Here is a 20,486-nt window from a genome sequence, read left to right as displayed (position 1 = left end):
TTGATATAATGACAGCCACATCGCTACCAGGTGTACAATTGAGCATGCTATAGGGCCGCTCAAAATGCGCTTCAGGTGCCTTGATCATTCTGGGGGAGCGCTTCAGTACGCACCACAGAATGGGATGCATTATAGTCATCCGTTGTGCCCTGCACAACATGGCATAACAGAGAGGGGTGCCACTGAAGGAGGCTCCATCCACATCTGCCACCCCTATTAAGGTGGAGGAGGAGGACGAGGAGGAGGAGGAACCCATCGGCAGAACAGCGGCTCACCTGGCTGCTCGTGAGGCCAGGGAGTCACTGATATGTGAACGGTTCTCCTAACATCAGACAGTGTGAAGAGTCCAGTCCTCACCACCTGGTCAGAGGAGCGGCCACACCAGCCCCCTCCCTCGCCCCCTGCATAAAATAGTTGTGCAACTACACAAACACCCACTGTAGAGTGACCCAATGGGTGGCATCAAGTGTGGGTGTTCATGGTGAACCTCATGAAAGAGACTTATTACACAAGCCTGTTAAGAATGGCCAAGACGTGGCAGTAGTGGTGACAATAATAATATTTAATGTGCCATTAACAAAAATCAAATATAAATAAAAAACATGACAAACCGTCAAACACCCTTGTGCATCCCCTTTGTGCTCACAAAACCTTTGCCTTACGCTTCGGACTACTCCTACGTGGTGCTTTCCCTGTGGCAGATTTGACACAAGGGCACAACGGATGACTATAATGCATCCCATTCTGTCTGGTGCGTACTGAAGCGCTCCCCCAGAATGATCAAGGCACCTGAAGCGCATTTTGAGCGGCCCTATAGCATGCTCAATTGTACACCTGGTAGCGATGTGGCTGTCATTATATCAACGTGTAAGATTCTCAAAATTCACAGATCCCCCAAAACTCGGAGAAAAACGTTAAAACCCTGAGTATGGGAAAACTTTGGCCATTGACTATAAACCTAAAATGGAAGGATAGGTGAGAGGTCACCAGACGAAATCAACAACACACACACCGTGGAGCTTCAGACATGTCTCTGTTTTAATGCAAAACGGACAGCAGGAAGTCGACAATCACTCCCATTGAAAGAGACAACTGTTCCAGACATGGTGGGGCCATGCCTTTGTTTTAAAGCAAAACCATCAACACCTAGGACGTTGGATACAAAAGGAAGCCTTATGTGACAAGCTCTAGAAAAATCAGAATTAACAATGACACATTGGGAGAAGCAATTTGCAATATGATGAGGGACCATCAAAAAACCATCAAAGATTCTTAAGGGCTTTGTAAGAACTGTTTAAACAGACCATTGTAAGAGAGACATCCACAAGGCGAAAGCTCTCTCTCTCTCTCGCTCTCTCTCTGGCTAGCTGGCTCTGGTGGGCTGCTTGTCTTGGTTCCGCCTGTGTCTGGAAAGAAGAGCAGTTTCCAGCAAACAACAAGGCGAGGGGAAGGCAGTTCGACAGGGAAGATCAGCAGCTCTAGAAGCAGGCCGACACACAAGAAGAAACCAGAGCAACAGCCCCAGTGACCATCAGACACCTCGCGGCAACAAGGGCCTTACGAAACAACCTGAGAAAGTCGTGGATAGCACATTCAGTGAGTTGGTCACACCACAGATAAAAATTACTGAGGGAGATAGTGAATGGGTGACCAACAGACAGAGGAAGAGTAGGAAGGCAGTGCAGGGGTCCCCTGCGGTCATCTCCCTCCAAAACAGGTATACCGTTTTGGATACTGTTGGGGGAGATGGCTCACCAGGGGAAGGTGGCAGTGGCCAGGTTCATGGCACCGTGGCTGGCTCTGCTGCACAGGAGGGCAGGAAAAAGAGTGGCAGAGCTATAGTGATAGGGGACTCGATTGTAAGGGGAATAGACAGGCGTTTCTGCGGACGCAACCGAGACTCCAGGATGGTATGTTGCCTCCCTGGTGCAAGGGTCAAGGGTGTCTCGGAGCGGCTGCAGGACATTCTGGAGGGGGAGGGTGAACAGCCAGTTGTCGTGGTGCATATAGGCACCAACGATATAGGTAAAAAACAGGATGAGGTCCTACAAGCTGAATTTAGGGAGTTAGGAGTTAAACTAAAGAGTAGGACCTCAAAGGTAGTAATCTCAGGATTGCTACCAGTGCCACGGGCAAGTCAGAGTAGGAATGACAGGATAGCTAAGATGAATACGTGGCTTGAGAGATGGTGCAAGAGGGAGGGATTCAAATTCCTGGGCCATTGGAACCGGTTCTGGGGGAGGTGGGACCAGTACAAATTGGACGGTCTGCATCTGGGCAGGACTGGAACCAATGTCCTAGGGGGAGTGTTTGCCAGTGCTGTTGGGGAGGGTTTAAACTAATGTGGCAGGGGGATGGGAACCGATGCAGGAAGTCAGTGGGAAATAAAATGGTGACAGAAACAAAAGGCAGTAAGGGAGAGTGTACAGAACATGACCGGACAGATGGTCTGAGAAAGCAGGGCAAAGACCAAGGGAAGTCTAGATTAAACTGCATTTATTTCAATGCAAGAAGTCTGATGGGCAAGGCAGATGAACTCAGGGCATGGATGGGTACATGGGACTGGGATGTTATAGCTATTACTGAAACATGGATAAGGGAGGGGCAGGACTGGCAGCTCAATGTTCCAGGGTACAGATGCTATAGGAAAGATAGAGCAGGAGGTAAGAGAGGAGGGGGAGTTGCGTTCTTGATTAGGGAGAACATCACGGCAGTAGTGAGAGGGGATATATCCGAGGGTTCGCCCACTGAGTCTATATGGGTAGAACTGAAAAATAAGAAGGGAGAGATCACTTTGATAGGATTGTACTACAGACCCCCAAATAGTCAACGGGAAATTGAGGAGCAAATATGTAAGGAGATTACAGACAGCTGCAAGAAAAATAGGGTGGTAATAGTAGGGGACTTTAACTTTCCCAACATTGACTGGGACAGCCATAGCATTAGGGGCTTGGATGGAGAGAAATTTGATGAGTGTATTCAGGAGGAATTTCTCATTCAGTATGTGGATGGCCCGACTAGAGAGGGGGCAAAACTTGACCTCCTCTTGGGAAATAAGGAAGGGCAGGTGACAGAAGTGTTAGTGAGGGATCACTTTACATAAGAACATAAGAACATAAGAAATTGGAGCAGGAGTAGGCCAATCGGCCCCTCGAGCCTGCTCCGCCATTCAATAAGATCATGGCTGATCTGATCCCAACCACAAATCTAAAGAACACAAGAAGTCGGAGCAGGACCCGGCCACACAGCCCCTGGGCCCTCTCCGCCACCCACAGGGCATTGACCGATCCGAACTCAGCTTCATGTCCAATTTCCTGCCCGCTCCCCATAACCCCTAATTCCCTTTACTTCTAGAAAACTGTCTATTTCTGTTTTAAATTTATCTAATGATGTAGCTTCCACAGCTTCCTGGGGCAGCAAATTCCACAGACCTACCACCCTCTGAGTGAAGAAGTTTCTCCTCATCTCAGTTTTGAAAGAGCAGCCCCTTATTCTAAGATTATGCCCCCTAGTTCTAGTTTCACCCATCTTTGGGAACATCCTTACTGCATCCACCCGATCAAGCCCCTTCACAATCTTATATGTTTCAATAAGATCGCCTCTCATTCTTCTGAACTCCAATGAGTAGAGTCCCAATCTACTCAACCTCTCCTCATATGTCCGCCCCCTCATCCCCGGGATTAACCGAGTGAACCTTCTTTGTACTGCCTCGAGAGCAAGTATGTCTTTTCTTAAGTATGGAGACCAAAACTGTATGCAGTATTCCAGGTGCGGTCTCACCAATACCTTATATAACTGCAGCAATACCTCCTTGTTTTTATATTCTATCCCCCTAGCAATAAAAGCCAACATTCCGTTGGCTTTCTTGATCACCTGCTGCACCTGCATACCAACTTTTTGATTTTCTTGCACTAGGACCCCAGATCCCTTTATACTGCAGTACTTTCCAGTCTCTCGCCATTAAGAAAATAACTTGCTCTCTGATTTTTCCTGCCAAAGTGCATAACCTCACATTTTCCAATATTATATTGCATCTGCCAAATCTCCGCCCACTCACCCAGCCTGTCTATATCCCCTTGCAGGTTTTTTATGTCCTCCTCACTCTCTACTTTCCCTCCCATCTTTGTATCATCTGCAAATTTTGATATGTTGCACTCGGTCCCCTCCTCCAAATCGTTAATATAGATTGTAAAGAGTTGGGGACCCAGCACCGACCCCTGTGGAACACCACTGGTTACTGGTTGCCAGTCCGAAAATGAACCATTTATCCCAACTCTCTGCTTCCTGTTCGATAACCAATCCTCCACCCATGCCAGAATATTACCCCCAATCCCGTGATTTTTTATCTTAAGTAATAATCTTTTATGTGGCACCTTGTCGAATGCCTTCTGGAAGTCTAAATACACTATGTCCACTGGTTCCCCTTTATCCACCCTATACGTTATATCCTCGAAGAACTCAAGCAAATTTGTCAGACATGACTTCCCCTTCATAAAGCCATGCTGACTTTGTCCTATTAAATTATGCTTATCTAAATGTTCCGTTACTGTCTCCTTAATAATAGACTCCAAAATTTTACCCACCACAGATGTTAAGCTAACTGGCCTATAATTTCCAGCCTTCTGCCTACTACCCTTTTTAAATAACGGTGTTACATTAGCAGTTTTCCAATCTGCCGGGACCTCTCCTGAGTCCAGGGAATTTTGGAAAACTATCACCAAAGCATCCACAATCCCTACTGCCACTTCCCTCAAGACCCTAGGATGAAAGCCATCAGGTCCAGGGGATTTATCCGCCTTGAGTCCCATTATTTTACTGAGTACCATCTCCTGAGTGATTTTAATCGTATTTAGCTCCTCCCCCTGAGAGTCCCCTGTTTGTCCAGTGTTGGGATATTCTTAGTGTCCTCTACTGTAAAGACTGAAACAAAATATTTGTTCAGCATTTTTGCCATCTCCATGTTTCCCACCATTAATTTCCCGGTCTCATCCTCTAAGGGACCTATGTTTGCCTTAGCCACCCTTTTTCTTTTTATATAACTATAGAAACTCTTGCTATCTGTTTTTATATTTTTTGCTAATTTCTTTTCATAATCTAACTTCCCTTTCTTAATCAATCCTTTAGTTACTTTTTGCTGTCTTTTGAAGAATTCCCAATCTTCTATCCTCCCACTAAGTTTGGCTACCTTATATGTCCTTGTTTTTAGTCGGATACTATCCTTGATTTCTTTACTTAGCCACGGATGGCTGTCATTTCTTTTACACCCTTTTTTCCTCAGTGGAATATATTTATTTTGAAAGTTGTAAAATAACTCCCTAAATGAACACCACTGCTCATGTACCGTCTTACCCTTTAATCTATTTTCCCAGTCCACTTTAATCAATTCCGCTCTCATACCATCATAGTCTCCTTTATTCAAGCTCAGTACGCTTGTTTGAGAATCAACCTTCTCACCCTCTAATTGGATATGGAATTCAACCATGTTGTGGTCGCTCGTTCCAAGGGGATCCTTAACTAGGACATTATTAATTAATCCTGACTCATTACACAGGACCAGGTCCAAGGTTGCCTGCCCCCTTGTAGGATCAGTTACATACTGCTCAAGAAATCCATCCCTGATTCACTCAATGAACTCGTCCTCAAGGCTGCTCTGCCCAATTTGATTTGTCCAGTTAATATGATAATTAAAATCCCCCATAATTATGGCTGTTCCCTTATTACATGCCCCGACTATTTCCTGATTAATACTTCTTCCAGCAGAGTTGCAACTATTAGGAGGCCTATATACTACGCCCACTAATGTTTTTTTTTCCCTTATTATTCCTTATCTCCACCCAAACTGTTTCATTATCTTGATGCTTTGTCCCAATATCATTTCTCTGTATTACAGTGATTCCTTCCTTTATTAACATAGCCACCCCACCTCCCCTTCCTTCCTGCCTGTCCTTCCTGATTGTTAAATACCCTGGCATATTTAATTCCCAGTCGTTGTCACCCTGCAGCCATGTTTCTGTAATGGCCACAAGATCATACCCATACGTAGTTATTTGTGCCGTTAACTCGTCCATTTTATTACGAATGCTACGTGCATTCAGATAAAGAACTTTCAAATCTGTTTTGTGACGCTTAGTTCCTGCTTTTTCCTTTTTTAACACTTTACCTATTACTCCATACCTTCTGTCCCTTCCTGTTACGCTTTCCTCTCTCTCCCTGCTCAGGTTCCCAACCCCCTGCCACTTTAGTTTAAACCCTCCCCAACAGCACTAGCAAACACTCCTCCTAGGACAGCGGTCCCGGCCCTGCCCAGGTGCAGACCATCCGGTTTGTACTGGTCCCACCTCCCCCAGAACCGTTTCCAGTGTCCCAGGAATTTGAATTCCTCCCCCTTGCACCATTCCTCTAGCCACGTATTCATTTGAAATATCCTCCTATTTCTACTCTGACTAGCACGTGGCACTGGCAGCAATCCTGAGATTACTACCTTTGAGGTCCTATTTTTTAATTTACCTCCTAACTCCCTATATTCTGCTTTTAGGACCTCATCCCCTTTTTTACCTATATCGTTGGTGCCTATGTGCACCACGACAGCTGGCTGTTCGCCCTCCCCCTCCAAAATGTTCTGTTGGGACAAGTGATCATAATTCCATTAGTTTTAAGATAGCTATGGAGAAGGAAAGGTCTGGCCCAAAAGTTAAAATTCTAAATTGGGGAAAGGCCAATTTTGATGGTATTAGACAGGAACTTTCAGAAGTTGATTGGGAGAGTCTGTTGGCAGGCAAAGGGACGTCTGGTAAGTGGGAGGCTTTCAAAAGTGTGTTAACCAGGGTTCAGGGTAAGCACATTCCTTATAAAGTGAAGGGCAAGGCTGGTAGAAGTAGGGAACCTTGGATGACTCGGGAGATTGAGGCACTAGTCAAAAAGAAGAAGGAGGCATATGACATGCATAGGCAGCTGGGATCAAGTGGATCCCTTGAAGAGTATAGAGATTGCCGGAGTAGAGTTAAGAGAGAAATCAGGAGGGCAAAAAGGGGATATGTGATTGCTTTGGCAGATCAGGCAAAGGTGAATCCAAAGAGCTTCTACAAATACATAAAGGGCAAAAGGGTAACTAGGGAGAGAGTAGGGCCTCTTAAGGATCAACAAGGTCATCTATGTGCGGAACCACAAGAAATGGGTGAGATCCTGAATGAATATTTCACATCGGTATTTACGGTTGAGAAAGGCATGGATGTTAGGGAACTTGGGGAAATAAATAGTGATGTCTTGAGGAGTGTACATATTACAGAGAGGGAGGTGCTGGAAGTCTTAACGCGCATCAAGGTAGATAAATCTCCGGGACCTGATTAAATGTATCCCAGGACGTTATGGGAGGTTAGGGAGGAAATTGCGGGTCCCCTAGCAGAGATATTTGAATCATCCACCGCTACAGGTGAGGTGCCTGAAGATTGGAGGGTAGCAAATGTTGTGCCTTTGTTTAAGAAGGGCGGCAGGGAAAAGCCTGGGAACTACAGACCAGTGAGCCTGACATCTGTAGTGGGTAAGTTGTTAGAGGGTATTCTGAGGGACAGGATCTACAGGCATTTGGAGAGGCAGGGACTAATTAGGAACAGTCAGCATGGTTTTGTGAGAGGAAAATCATGTCTCACGAATTTGATTGAGTTTTTTGAAGGGGTAACCAAGAAGATAGATGAGGGCTGTGCAGTAGACGTGGTCTACATGGACTTCAGCAAAGCATTTGACAAGGTACCGCATGGTAGGTTGTTACATAAGGTTAAATCTCATGGGATCCAAGGTGAGGTAGCCAATTGGATACAAAATTGGCTTGACGACAGAAGACAGAGGGTGGTTGTAGAGGGTTGTTTTTCAAACTGGATGCCTGTGTCCAGCGGTGTGCCTCAGGGATCGATGCTGGGTCCGCTGTTATTTGTTATTTATATTAATGATTTGGATGAGAATTTAGGAGGCATGCTTAGTAAGTTTGCAGATGACACCAAGATTGGTGGCATTGTGGACAGTGAAGAAGGTTATCTCGGATTGCAACGGGATCTTGATCAATTGGGCCAGTGGGCCGATGAATGGCAGATGGAGTTTAATTTAGATAAATGTGAGGTGATGCATTTTGGTAGATCGAATCGGGCCAGGACCTACTCCGTTAATGGTAGGGCGTTGAGGAGAGTTATAGAACAAAGAGATCTAGGAGTACAGATTCATAGCTCCTTGAAAGTGGAGTCACAGGTGGATAGGGTGGTGAAGAAGGCATTCGGCATGCTTGGTTTCATTGGTCAGAACATTGAATGCAGGTGTTGGGATGTCTTGTTGAAGTTGTACAGGGCATTGGTGAGGCCACACTTGGAGTACTGTGTACAGTTCTGGTCACCCTATTATAGAAAGGATATTATTAAACTAGAAAGAGTGCAGAAAAGATTTACTAGGATGCTACCGGGACTTGATGGTTTGACTTACAGGGAGAGGTTAGACAGACTGGGACTTTTTTCCCTGGAGAGTAGGAGGTTAAGGGGTGATCTTATAGAAGTCTATAAAATAATGAGGGGCATAGATAAGGTCGATAGTCAAAATCTTTTCCCAAAGGTAGGGGAGTCTCTTACGAGGGGGCATAGATTTAAGGTGAGAGGGGAGAGATACAAAAGGGTCCAGAGGGGCAATTTTTTCACTCAAAGGGTGGTGAGTGTCTGGAACGAGCTGCCAGAGGCAGTAGTGGAGGCGGGTACAATTTTGTCTTTTAAAAAGCATTTGGACAGTTACATGGGTAAGATGGGTATAGAGGGATATGGGCCAAGTGCAGGCAATTGGGACTAGCTTCGTGGTATAAACTGGGCGACATGGACATGTTGGGCCGAAGGGCCTGTTTCCATGTTGTAACTTCTATGATTCTATGATTCTATAAGCCTTGTAAAGCCAGTGCTAGTGTATCTGCCTGCCTGTTTAAGGCAGCAGAAAGTTGCTCACCCTGAGTCCGAAGGGCCGTTGTCAGGGCCTCAATGGACTCATTGATGAGCCGTGCTTGAAGCTCGATGGAGGCTAGCCTTCCCTCCATTGCAGACATTCCCGCACTTACCCGCGACACTATCTCAGAGACGCCCTCAAGTCCCTGTAACAGTATCTCAAAGATCCCCTCCTGTACCTGTGCCACCATTCCACTCATGCAGAAGTTGGACTCCTCCATCCTCTGCGCGATTGTGGAGAATGCGCGTGGCACCTGTTCCAGCACCTCGCAAATGTGCTGCTGCCCCTCGATCATTCTCCTTTTAAAGGATGGCCGCCAGGGTTCAGCATCTGTGTCCAGCTGAGCAGAGCCTGGAGAAGAATGCTCCCACCGACGCGGACTCTCCACAGCTGCCCCTGCAACCAGTGTCTGGTCGTGCTCACGTGTGTGGTGATTCACAATGTGCAACCCCAACTAACTGAGGACGGGGACCCAGCGAGGTGTGTGTATCTGCGCTGGTGGATGGCTCGCTCAGATGTGACGGTGCCCCCTTAGAGGCCGGCAGGTCCTCTGAGGAATCGCCCTCTGCCGTCACAGCAGTCGCTGAAGGCCCTGTAAGAGAACAAAAGGCAATATCAAGCATGATGACAGATGTTGAGGTGCTGAAGATGGTGCATGATAACATCATTTGCTATTGTGAGTGCTGAATGTTAAAAGTTCCGTCACCAGCCATTTGTCGGGTGGCAGTCTCGGCGTCCCCGACGGACAGGCACTCAGGGTGTGGCAAACTTCAAGAGCCTCCTGCTCCGGGTCCGTGAGGACAACCTGATGTTGCGGCCCCCCTCTGGTCTTTGCCCTCTCCCGTACATTCTGGGCTCTTCTCCTATAACGGGAGAAAGTAGAGAGGCGTGAGTGAGGGATGGTGACGTGGCCAACCGCTGAATGCATTGGTTTTGGTGAAGCTGACCGTGTAAGAGATGCATCAGAGGGTGAGTATGAGACAGAGCCATGACATTGTATGAGGATTGGGTTGAGTGGTAGAGGTGGGATGAGTACTGGGGAGGTGAGTAAGTGCAGGTAAGTTGAGGATGAGGTTTGAGTGGGTGTGAGGAGTGATGTGATAGAGTAATGTTGACAGTGCAGAATGAGTTGTGGGGTGGGGGCGGTGATGTGGAAGACGGAGTGTAGGAGAATGAGTAAGTGTACTCACTTTGGTTGACCTAGTTAGGTCATTGAAGCACTTTCTGTACTGGATCCAGGTGCAGGAGACGTTGCTGCTGCTGCTGACCTCCTCTGCCACCTCAACCACGCCTTCTTGGTGGCAGAGGCAGGCCACTTCCTCCCGTCCACCGAGTAGAAAATCTCCCTCCTCCTCCTCACCCCATCCAGTAGGACCTGGAGTGAGGCATCGTTAAACCTGGGAGCAGCCTTTCCCCTGGTCTGCTCCATGCTGCACTTTTGGTTGGTTGCTGCAGGAGCAGCATTGGAGGACTGCCCCCTTTAAATAGGGCTCCTCCAGCTGACAGCCTGTGATGTGGGTGCGCAGTCCGCCCGCTGCGCAGGTTGACAACGGGAAAACCGGAAGCCACAGTAAGTGCCTTCAATTTACCCGTGATCGCGTGGGGAATGGATAGATTTTATGGGCGGGTTACCCACACGCCCAGTCGCCGCCCCCCCCCCCGCTGCCATCCTGCCTCCCTGGTAATATCGCCCGGTCACAGTATGTGAGTGAAGGAGAGACAACACACAAGAAGTGGAACATTTATATTTTGTAATGGTTGTAATTGGTTACCGCGCCTGCTTATAGAATCATAGAAGTTTACAACATGGAAACAGGCCCTTCGGCCCAACATGTCCATGTCGCCCAGTTTATACCACTAAGCTAGTCCCAATTGCCTGCACTTGGCCCATATCCCTCTATACCCATCTTACCCATGTAACTGTCCAAATGCTTTTTAAAAGACAAAATTGTACCCGCCTCTACTACTGCCTCTGGCAGCTCGTTCCAGACACTCACCACCCTTTGAGTGAAAAAATTGCCCCTCTGGACCCTTTTGTATCTCTCCCCTCTCACCTTAAATCTATGCCCCCTCGTTATAGACTCCTCTACCTTTGGGAAAAGATTTTGACTATCTACCTTATCTATGCCCCTCATTATTTTATAGACTTCTATAAGATCACCCCTTAACCTCCTACTCTCCAGGGAATAAAGTCCCAGTCTGTCTAACCTCTCCCTGTAAGTCAAACCATCAAGTCCCGGTAGCATCCTAGTAAATCTTTTCTGCACTCTTTCTAGTTTAATAATATCCTTTCTATAATAGGGTGACCAGAACTGTACACAGTACTCCAAGTGTGGCCTCACCAATGCCCTGTACAACTTCAACAAGACATCCCAACTCCTGCATTCAATGTTCTGACCAATGAAACCAAGCATGCTGAATGCCTTCTTCACCACCCTATCCACCTGTGACTCCACTTTCAAGGAGCTATGAATCTGTACTCCTAGATCTCTTTGTTCTATAACTCTCCCCAACGCCCTACCATTAACGGAGTAGGTCCTGGCCCGATTCGATCTACCAAAATGCATCACCTCACATTTATCTAAATTAAACTCCATCTGCCATTCATCGGCCCACTGGCCCAATTTATCAAGATCCCGTTGCAATCCTAGATAACCTTCTTCACTGTCCACAATGCCACCAATCTTGGTGTCATCTGCAAACTTACTAACCATGCCTCCTAAATTCTCATCCAAATCATTAATATAAATAACAAATAACAGCGGACCCAGCACCGATCCCTGAGGCACACCGCTGGACACAGGCATCCAGTTTGAAAAACAACCCTCCACAACCACCCTCTGTCTTCTGTCGTCAAGCCAATTTTGTATCCAATTGGCTACCTCACCTTGGATCCCGTGAGATTTAACGTTATGTAACAACCTACCATGTGGTACCTTGTCAAAGGCTTTGCTGAAGTCCATGTAGACCACGTCAACTGCACAACTCATCTATCTTCTTGGTTACCCCTTCAAAAAACTCAATCAAATTCGCGAGACATGATTTTCCTCTCACAAAACCATGCTGACTGTTCCTAATTAGTCCCTGCCTCTCCAAATGCCTGTAGATCCTGTCCCTCAGAATACCCTCTAACAACTTACCCACTACAGATGTCAGGCTCACCGGTCTGTAGTTCCCAGGCTTTTCCCTGCCGCCCTTCTTAAACAAAGGCACAACATTTGCTACCCTCCAATCTTCAGGCACCTCACCTGTAGCTGTCGATGATTCAAATATCTCTGCTAGGGGACCCGCAATTTCCTCCCTAACCTCCCATAACGTCCTGGGATACATTTCATCAGGTCCCGGAGATTTATCTACCTTGATGCGTGTTAAGACTTCCAGCGCCTCCCTCTCTGTAATATGTACACTCCTCAAGACATCACTATTTATTTCCCCAAGTTCCCTAACATCCATGCCTTTCTCAACCGTAAATACCGATGTGAAATATTCATTTAGGATCTCACCCATCTCTTGTGGTTCCGCACGTAGATGACCTTGTTGATATACCTTGTTTATACTGAGAATTCAAACACAATCGTTGTTCATTAAAACAGATTTATTAACATATCTATTTATTTATCTACTTACAGTAGGTAAAGAAAAAACTTTATTTTCCAAAAACAAAAAACACTTACTTCACTGTCTTTAGGAGATCCCTTGAAGGAAGGGGCCTCAGGGCAAATATTAAAGAGGGTCCTGTGTAAGTGCTTTCAGAGTGCTGCCATGTGTAACCCCAAATAATAAAATTATGGATTTTTAAAGGAAATAAAATTGAAATAGGCAGGTCACAGGCCACTTCCTTCTGTTCTGACATGCTCCTGAGGCCTGAAACAGCAAGACTCCATCCCCAGAATGGTGCAACTCCCCTGCAGAGGCCGGGAAGCCTGCCTTCTGTATCTAAAAAAACTCTGGTACCAGCAGTATGGCCAGGTTCAAGGACCATAAAAGCACCCCAAAACAAGGTGCAGAGAAAAAGCTAGGCCATTTACTCCTCCTCTACTTCCATGCAACAGCATGACCTTCGACCGAATTACTATGAGCGACGCCAAGGGTGCTCTACTAGCATAATATTATAATACAGTATTTCCCTTTGACTATTAAAGGATTTCTTTTTACAGCTTTTAAAGATGACACTTCTGTAATTTAACCTTGGCAGAGCAGGTTGTGTTCAAATTGCTACGGGATGCCTCTTGTATAAATTATAACAACAAAGTAAACTTTAAAAATTGTAATTTAAAAATGTTCAAAAATGCAACAACAGTCCTTAAAAGGATCTAAACATATAAAAAGAAAACTCAGATTTCACTTTTTGTAATTTTTTGGTTTTCAGGGTTTTCATTTTTTGGTAGTTTCCTGTGATTCGACAAACTGTACACCAGGCTGGGCACCCATTCTGTTTTTGTTTCTTGTCTATCCTGCAGGTGCAGTGCTCGATGAATCCACTAGTAAAGTTCTGGTTGTGCAAGACAAAAATAAGGTAAGTTGAATGTTAGTGATCCATTAGCTATCATTCTTGTCAGGTAAGCATGGCCATGTTCCAAGAAAAAGCAACTTACTGGGGCATGACAACATTTGTTTGATTGTTGCTAGCAAAACATCTAATAAGTCACCTATTCACATAATGATCAGTTAATTGATGCCCACCGTGATGCACTTGCTGTATTTAAGTGTGCTTATTTTGGAGAATAGGCAAAGCTGTATTTTACCTTTTGAGCATACACACATATGCTACAAATAACCTAGCAGCTCGTGATACAAACCCGTACACTGGAATTTCCACACAGCACTGAATACAAGAATGAGGGAAACCTATTCATCATGACTTTATACATATTGCACTTGTTATGATCAAGTCCACAATCTGAACGCGTCACACAGGCAGCCTACATTCTCTGGATTTGAAAGGGTACAAATTAACAGCTCTCTGTTGCAACACTTACCAAAGGTCTTGTACAGGATTTTTTTGTGAAAAATCTGGACACCAGCAACATGTTTATTTTTGTTGAGCTAGAAGGTATGAAAAAATATCAATAAATATATTTATGCATCATCTCAATCCCCTTATTGAAAGTCTGTCATTGATTTGTTTTTTAATTAAGCTGATTAGGTGCAATAGAGCAATTTATAAAAAATATAAGGGTGAATTCTCCGATCCTGCACTCCCAGTGGAGAACCAGGTACAGAAGGAGCTCAGGTAGGGAAAAAGGCTACAACTCCGCAAATCTATGGTGCATTCCGCAGATGGCGTTCCCATTGTCCCAGGTGATGACTGCATGGGCGATCAACTGCAGAATAGATGAGGTGATTTTAAAATAAAATTGTTGGACTATAACCTGGTGTTGTAAGATTCCTTAGAATAGATGAGGAACTGGAGAGATCACCAGAGAAGGCAAAAGAAAAAGGCCCTCCTCCCCCTGCCCCTCAAGAGCCTGCTTGTGTTGCTCATGGAATCAGTGAATATATGTATGTTATATATGTAAGCAACATATTGATATTAATAAAAGGATTTTTTTTCCTGTCCTGGCAGTAAGTATCACTAACAGTTGGGGAGGATGGTGCATGAGGTGACACTGTTTAATGGATAGGGTGAGCACTGATGAGCCTAATGGTCTTTTCTCACCTTTCTTATCATATTCATATTTCATATTTAAAAACTTCTGGACAGATTAAATGGATGGACTAAGGAATGGCAGATGAATTTTAATGTTGGTAACAATATGATAATGCCCATAAAGTTACATAGAATTTACAGCACAAAAACAGGCCATTCAGCCCAACTGGTCTATGCTGCTGTTTATGCTCCACACGAGCCTCTTCCCACTCTACTTCATCTAACCCTATCAGCATATCTTTCATGTGCTTATCTAGCTTCCTCTTAAATGAATCTATGCTATCCTGAACTATTCCACTTGGTAGCAAGTTCAACATTCTAACCACTCTCTGGGTAAAGAAGTTTCTCCTGAATTCCTTATTGGATTTATTAGTAACTATCTTATATTTATGACCCCAAGTTTTGGATTTCCCCACAAGTGGAAACATTTTCTCTACGTCTAGAGAGAAACTATTTCCTCTGGTGGGGGAGTTCAGAACAAGGGGACATAACCTTAAAATTAGAGCTAGGCTGTTCAGGGGGGATGTCAGGAAGCACTTCACACAAAGGGTAGTGGAAATCTGGAACTATCTCCCAAAAAGCTGTTGAGGCTAGGTCAATTGAAAATTTTAAAATTGAGATTGCTAGATTTTTGTTAGGCAATGGTATTAAGGGATATGGAACCAAGGTAGGTAGATGGAGTTATGATACGGGTCAGCCATGATCTACTTGAATGGCGAAACAGGCTCGAGGGGCTGAATGGCCTACTCCTGTTCTTATGATCTATAGTTCCTCGGACTTGTTCTATTTCCCTTTTTCAGTACAGAAATAACATTATCTGTCCGCCAGTCCTCTAGCACTATTCCCTTTTCAAATGATTTTTATATATATACATATATATATACAATTGTGCCTTTGCTATCTCTTCTCTTGCTTCTTTTAGTGTGCATGGATGCAATTCATCCAGACCAGGGTTTTATCCTCTCTAAGTTTGATTAGTTTATCAATTATCTCCCCCTTTTCTATCTTAAATGTCTTGATACCTTTTTCAATCTCTTCTTCTAATCTCATGTCCATCTTGTTAGTCTCCCTGGTAAAAACTGAGGCAAAGTAATCATTCTATATTTCTGCCATTTTGCTTTCATTATGTGTGGCCTTATGCCTATCCTGCATTTCCTTTTGATATTTATGTGTCTGTTGAATACTTTATCATTTTTTTTATATTCCTAGTTTCTTTTTAGGAACATAGGAACAGGAGTAGGCCATTCAGCCCCTCGAGCCTGTTCCGCCATTCAATTAGATCATTGCTGATCTGTATCTTAACTCCACCTACCCGTCTTAGTTCCATATCCCTTAATGCCCTCACCTAACAAAAATCTATCAATCTCAGTTTTTAAATTTTTAACTGACCTAGCCTCAACAGCTTTTTGGGGGAGAGAGCTCCAGATTTCCACTACCTTTTGTGTGAAGAAGTGCTTTCTGATATCACCCCAAATACCCTAGCTCTAATTTTAAGGTTGTGTCCCCTTGTTCTGGACTGCCCCCATCAGAGGAAATAGTTTCTCTTTATCCTATTAAATCCTTTAATCATCTTAAACACCTCAATTAGATCACCCCTTAATCTTCTATATTCAAGGGAATACAAGCCTAGTCTATACACTCTGTCCTCATAATTTAACCCTTTTAGCCCTGGAATCAGTCTAGTGAATCTGTACTGCTCCCCCTCCAAGGCCACTATATCCTTCCTGAGATGTGGTGCCCAGAGCCGAATGCAGTACTCCAGATGGGGGTCCAACCAGAGCTCTGTACAGCTGTAATATAACTTCCACCCCTTTGTATTCCCACCCTCTTGAGATAAAGGCCAACATTCCAATAGCCTTTTAAATTATATTTTTTACCTGTCCACTAGCTTTTAGTGATTTCTGTACATGGACCCCTCATCCACAGTTCCTAGCTTCTCGCCATTTAGAAAATACTCTGATTTATCTTACTTAGGTCCAAAGTGGATGACCTCACACTTTCCTACATTGAACTCCATCTGCCACAGTTTTGCCCACTCACTCAATCTATCAATGTTGCTTTGCAACATTCTGCTCCCACTTCCCAAACCTGCAACCTCTACCACCTAGAAGGACAAGGGCAGCAGGCACATAGGAACAACACCACCTGCATGTTCCCCTTCAAGTCACACACCATCCCGACTTGGAAATATATCACCATTCCTTCATCATCGCTGGGTCAAAATCCTGGAACTCCCTATCTAACAGCACTGTGGGAGAACCTTCATCACATGGCTCACCACCACCTTCTCAAGGGCAATTAGGGATGGGCAATAAATGCTGGCCCTGCTAGTGATGCCCACATCCCATGAATGAATAAAAAAGAATTACGTACTGTGCCACCATCTTAGTGGCATCAGCAAACTTAGATATTTGCCTCTCTATTCCTTCATCCAAGTCATTTATAAATGTAGTGAAAAGCTGAGGCCCCAGTACAGATCACTGGGGGACACCACTAGTCGCATCCTTCCTATTTAAGTACAAACCCGTTATCCCTACACTCTGTCTCCTGCCTCCTAACCAATTCCCTATCCAAACCAGCAGGTTGCCTCCAATTCCATGCGCTCTCATTTTTGTTAACAGTGGAACCTTGACGAATGCCTTCTGTAAGTCCATATAAATAACATCCATAGATACTCCCTTATCTACCATGTTAGTTATCTTGTCAAAAAATTCTACTAAGTTTGTTAGACGTGACTTACCCTTTACAAGCCCATGCTGACTCTCTCTGATCAGCTCATATTTCTCCAAATGCCCTTCTAATTGTTTTTTTAAAATTCTTTTCAAACCTCTTTGTATTCCCTTTTGTCATCCTAGAAATTTATTTACGGCACAGAAGGAGGCCATTTGGCCCATCATATCTGTGCCGGCCGAAAAAGAGCCATCCATCCTAATCCTACATTTCAGCACTTGGTCCATAGCCCAGTAGTTAACGGCACTTCAAGTGCATATCCAAATGCTTTTTATATGAGTTGAGGGTTTCTGCCTCTACCACCCTTTCAGGCAGTGAGTTCCAGACCCTCACAATCCTCTGGGTCAAAAAAATTCTCCTCAACTCCCTTCTAATCCTTCTACCAATGACTTTAAATCTATGCCCCCTGGTTTTTGACCTCTCTGCTAAGGTCCTTCCTATCCACTCTATCTAGGCCCCTCTTCATTTTATACACCTTAATTAAATCTCCTCTCAGCCTCCTCTGTTCCAAAGAAAATAATCCCAGCCTATCCAATCTTTCCTCATAGCTAAGATTCTCTAGTCCTGGCAACATCTTCGTAAATCTCCTCTGTACCCACTCTAGTGCAATCACATCTTTCCTGTAATGTGGTGACCAGAACTGTAGCAATACTCTAGCTGTGGCCTGACTAGTGTTTTATACAGTTCTATCATAACCTCCCTGTTCTTATAGTCTATCCCTCGGCTAATAAAGGAAAGTATCCTGTATGCCTTCTTAACCACCTTATCTACCTGTCCTGTTACCTTCAGGGACCTGTGGACATGCACTCCAAGGTCTCTCTGATCCTCTACACTACTCAGTATCCTACCATTTATTGTGTATTCCCTTGCCTTGTTTGCCCTCCCCAAATGCATTACTCACACATCTCCAGAGTGAATTCCATTTGCCACTTTTCTGCCCACCTGACCAGTCCATTGCTATCTTCTTGCAGTCTACAGCTTTCTTCCGTGCTATTAACCACACGGCCAACTTTTGCACCACCTGCAAACTTCTTAATCATGCCCCCTACATTTAAGTCTAAATCATTGATATATATCACAAAAAGCAATGGACCTAATACTGAGCCCTGCGGAACCCCACTGGAAACATCCTTCCAGTCACAAAAACACCCGTCGACCATTACCCTTTGCTTCCTGCCACTGAGCCAATTCTGGATCCAACTTGCCACTTTCCCTTGGATCCCATGTGCTTTTACTTTTCTGACCAGTCCGCCATGTGGGACCTTGTCAAAAGCTTTGCTAAAATCCAAGTAGACTACATCAAATGCACTACCCTCATCGTCCCTCCTCGTTACCTGCTCAAAAAATTCAATCAAGTTAGTCAAACACGACCTCACCTTGACAAATCCATGCTGACTGTCCTTGATTAATCTGTGCCTTTCTAAATGACGATTAATACTGTCCCTCAGAATTTTTCCCAATAATTTGCCCACAACTGAGGTTAGGCTGATTGGCCTGTAATTACTCAATTTATCCCTTTCTCAATTTTAACTGTATAACGTTAGCAGTCCTCCAGTCCTCCGGTACCACACGTGTAGCCAGAGAGGATTGGAAAATGATGGTCAGAGCCTCCGCTATTTCCTTCTTTGCTTCTCTTAACAGCCTGGGATACATTTTATCCGGGCCTTCCGATTTATCTATTTTCAAACATGCTAAACCCCTTAATACTTCCTCTCTCACTATATTTATCCCATCCAATATTTCACACTCCTCCTTAACTACAATGTCTGCATCATCCCCCTCTTTTGTGAAGACAGATGCAAAGTATTCATTAAGAACCATACTCACGTCTTGTGCCTTCACACACAGGTTACCTTTTTGGTCTCTAATAGGCCCTACTCTTTCCTTAGTTTTCCTCTTGCTCTTTATGTATTTATAAAACGTCTTTGGATTTTCCTTGATTTTACTTGCCAATATTTTTTCATGCCTCATCTTTGCTTTTCTAATTTCTTTTTTAATTTCACCCCTGCACTTTCTATACACCTCTAGGCTTTCTGCAGTATCGAGCTCTCGGTATCTGACATAAGCTTCCCTTTTTTGCCCAATCCTACACTGTATGCTGCTTGACATCCAGGGGCTCTAGATTTTGGAATTCCACCCTTTTTCTTTGTGGGAACATATTTGCTCTGAATCTTAACTATCTTCTTGAATGCCTCCCACTGCTCTGACACTGATTTACCTTCAAGTAGCTGTTTCCTGCCCACTTTTGCTAAATCACATCTCAGCTTAGTAAAATTGGCCTTTCTCCAATTGAGACCTTTTACTCCTGTTCTATCTTTGTCCTTTTCCATAAGTATGCTAAATCTAACTGAATTATGATCACTACCAACAAAATGCTCTCCCACTGATGCCCCTTCCACCTGCCCAGCTTCATTCCCTAAAACTAAGTCCAGTACTGCCCCCTTTCTTGTCGGGCTTGCTACGTACTGGCTAAAAAAGTTCTCCTAAATGCATTTTAAGAATTCTGCGCCCTCTATATCTTTTACACTGATTTTAACCCAGTTAATATTAGGGTAGTTGAAATCCCCTACTATTACTGCCCTATTGTTTTTGCACTTTGCAGAAATCTTCCTACATTGCTATTCTATCTCCCTCTGACTGTTTGGGGGTCTATAGTACACTCCCAGCAGTGTGATTGTCCCTTTTTTGTTCTTCAGTTCAACCCATAGGGCCTCATTTGATGATCCTTCTAACATATCATCCCTCCTCACAACTGTAATTGTTTCTTTGACCAATATTGCGACCCTCCCCACTCCTTTTTTAATCCCCTCTCTATCTCGTCTGAAAACCCCGTAACCAGGAATATTGAACTGCCATTCCTGCCCTTCTTTAAGCCATGTTTCAGTAATAGCTATGATATCACACTTCCACATGTCTATCTGTGCTCGCAGCTCATCTGCCTTATTCACTAGACTCCTTGCATTGAAGTATATACCATTTAGCACTGCCACACTCATTTGTTGTCTAATTTCTAGCCTTTGTTTCCTCTGCTTTCCTCTCCTTTATTGTCTATGTACTTACTGTATCCCTTTTTCTTCAGTTTCAATTTTGCCCCTATTTCTTTATTCATCCATGGTGTTTCAGTGTTGGCTAGATTGTTTTT

At 44.4% G+C, this 20,486-nt stretch overlaps 1 protein-coding gene across 3 annotated transcripts in view; it reads left to right on the top strand.

The window, feature by feature from the left end:
• The window catches only part of nudt6 (nudix (nucleoside diphosphate linked moiety X)-type motif 6), a 147,316-nt gene that overhangs the window by 84,780 nt on the left and 42,050 nt on the right, over positions 1–20,486 (top strand). For all 3 annotated transcript variants that reach the window (XM_067993373.1, XM_067993380.1, XM_067993388.1), the window contains one exon: positions 13,425–13,480. In XM_067993373.1, coding sequence (XP_067849474.1) covers positions 13,425–13,480 — 56 coding nt within the window. The remainder of the gene's footprint in view (positions 1–13,424; positions 13,481–20,486) is intronic.

This window comes from Heptranchias perlo, chromosome 1 (assembly GCF_035084215.1).
Source record: "Heptranchias perlo isolate sHepPer1 chromosome 1, sHepPer1.hap1, whole genome shotgun sequence".
NCBI lineage: Eukaryota > Metazoa > Chordata > Chondrichthyes > Hexanchiformes > Hexanchidae > Heptranchias > Heptranchias perlo.
The sequence above is the reverse complement of the archived record's forward strand: the minus strand, read 5'-3'. Positions and strand labels throughout refer to the sequence as shown.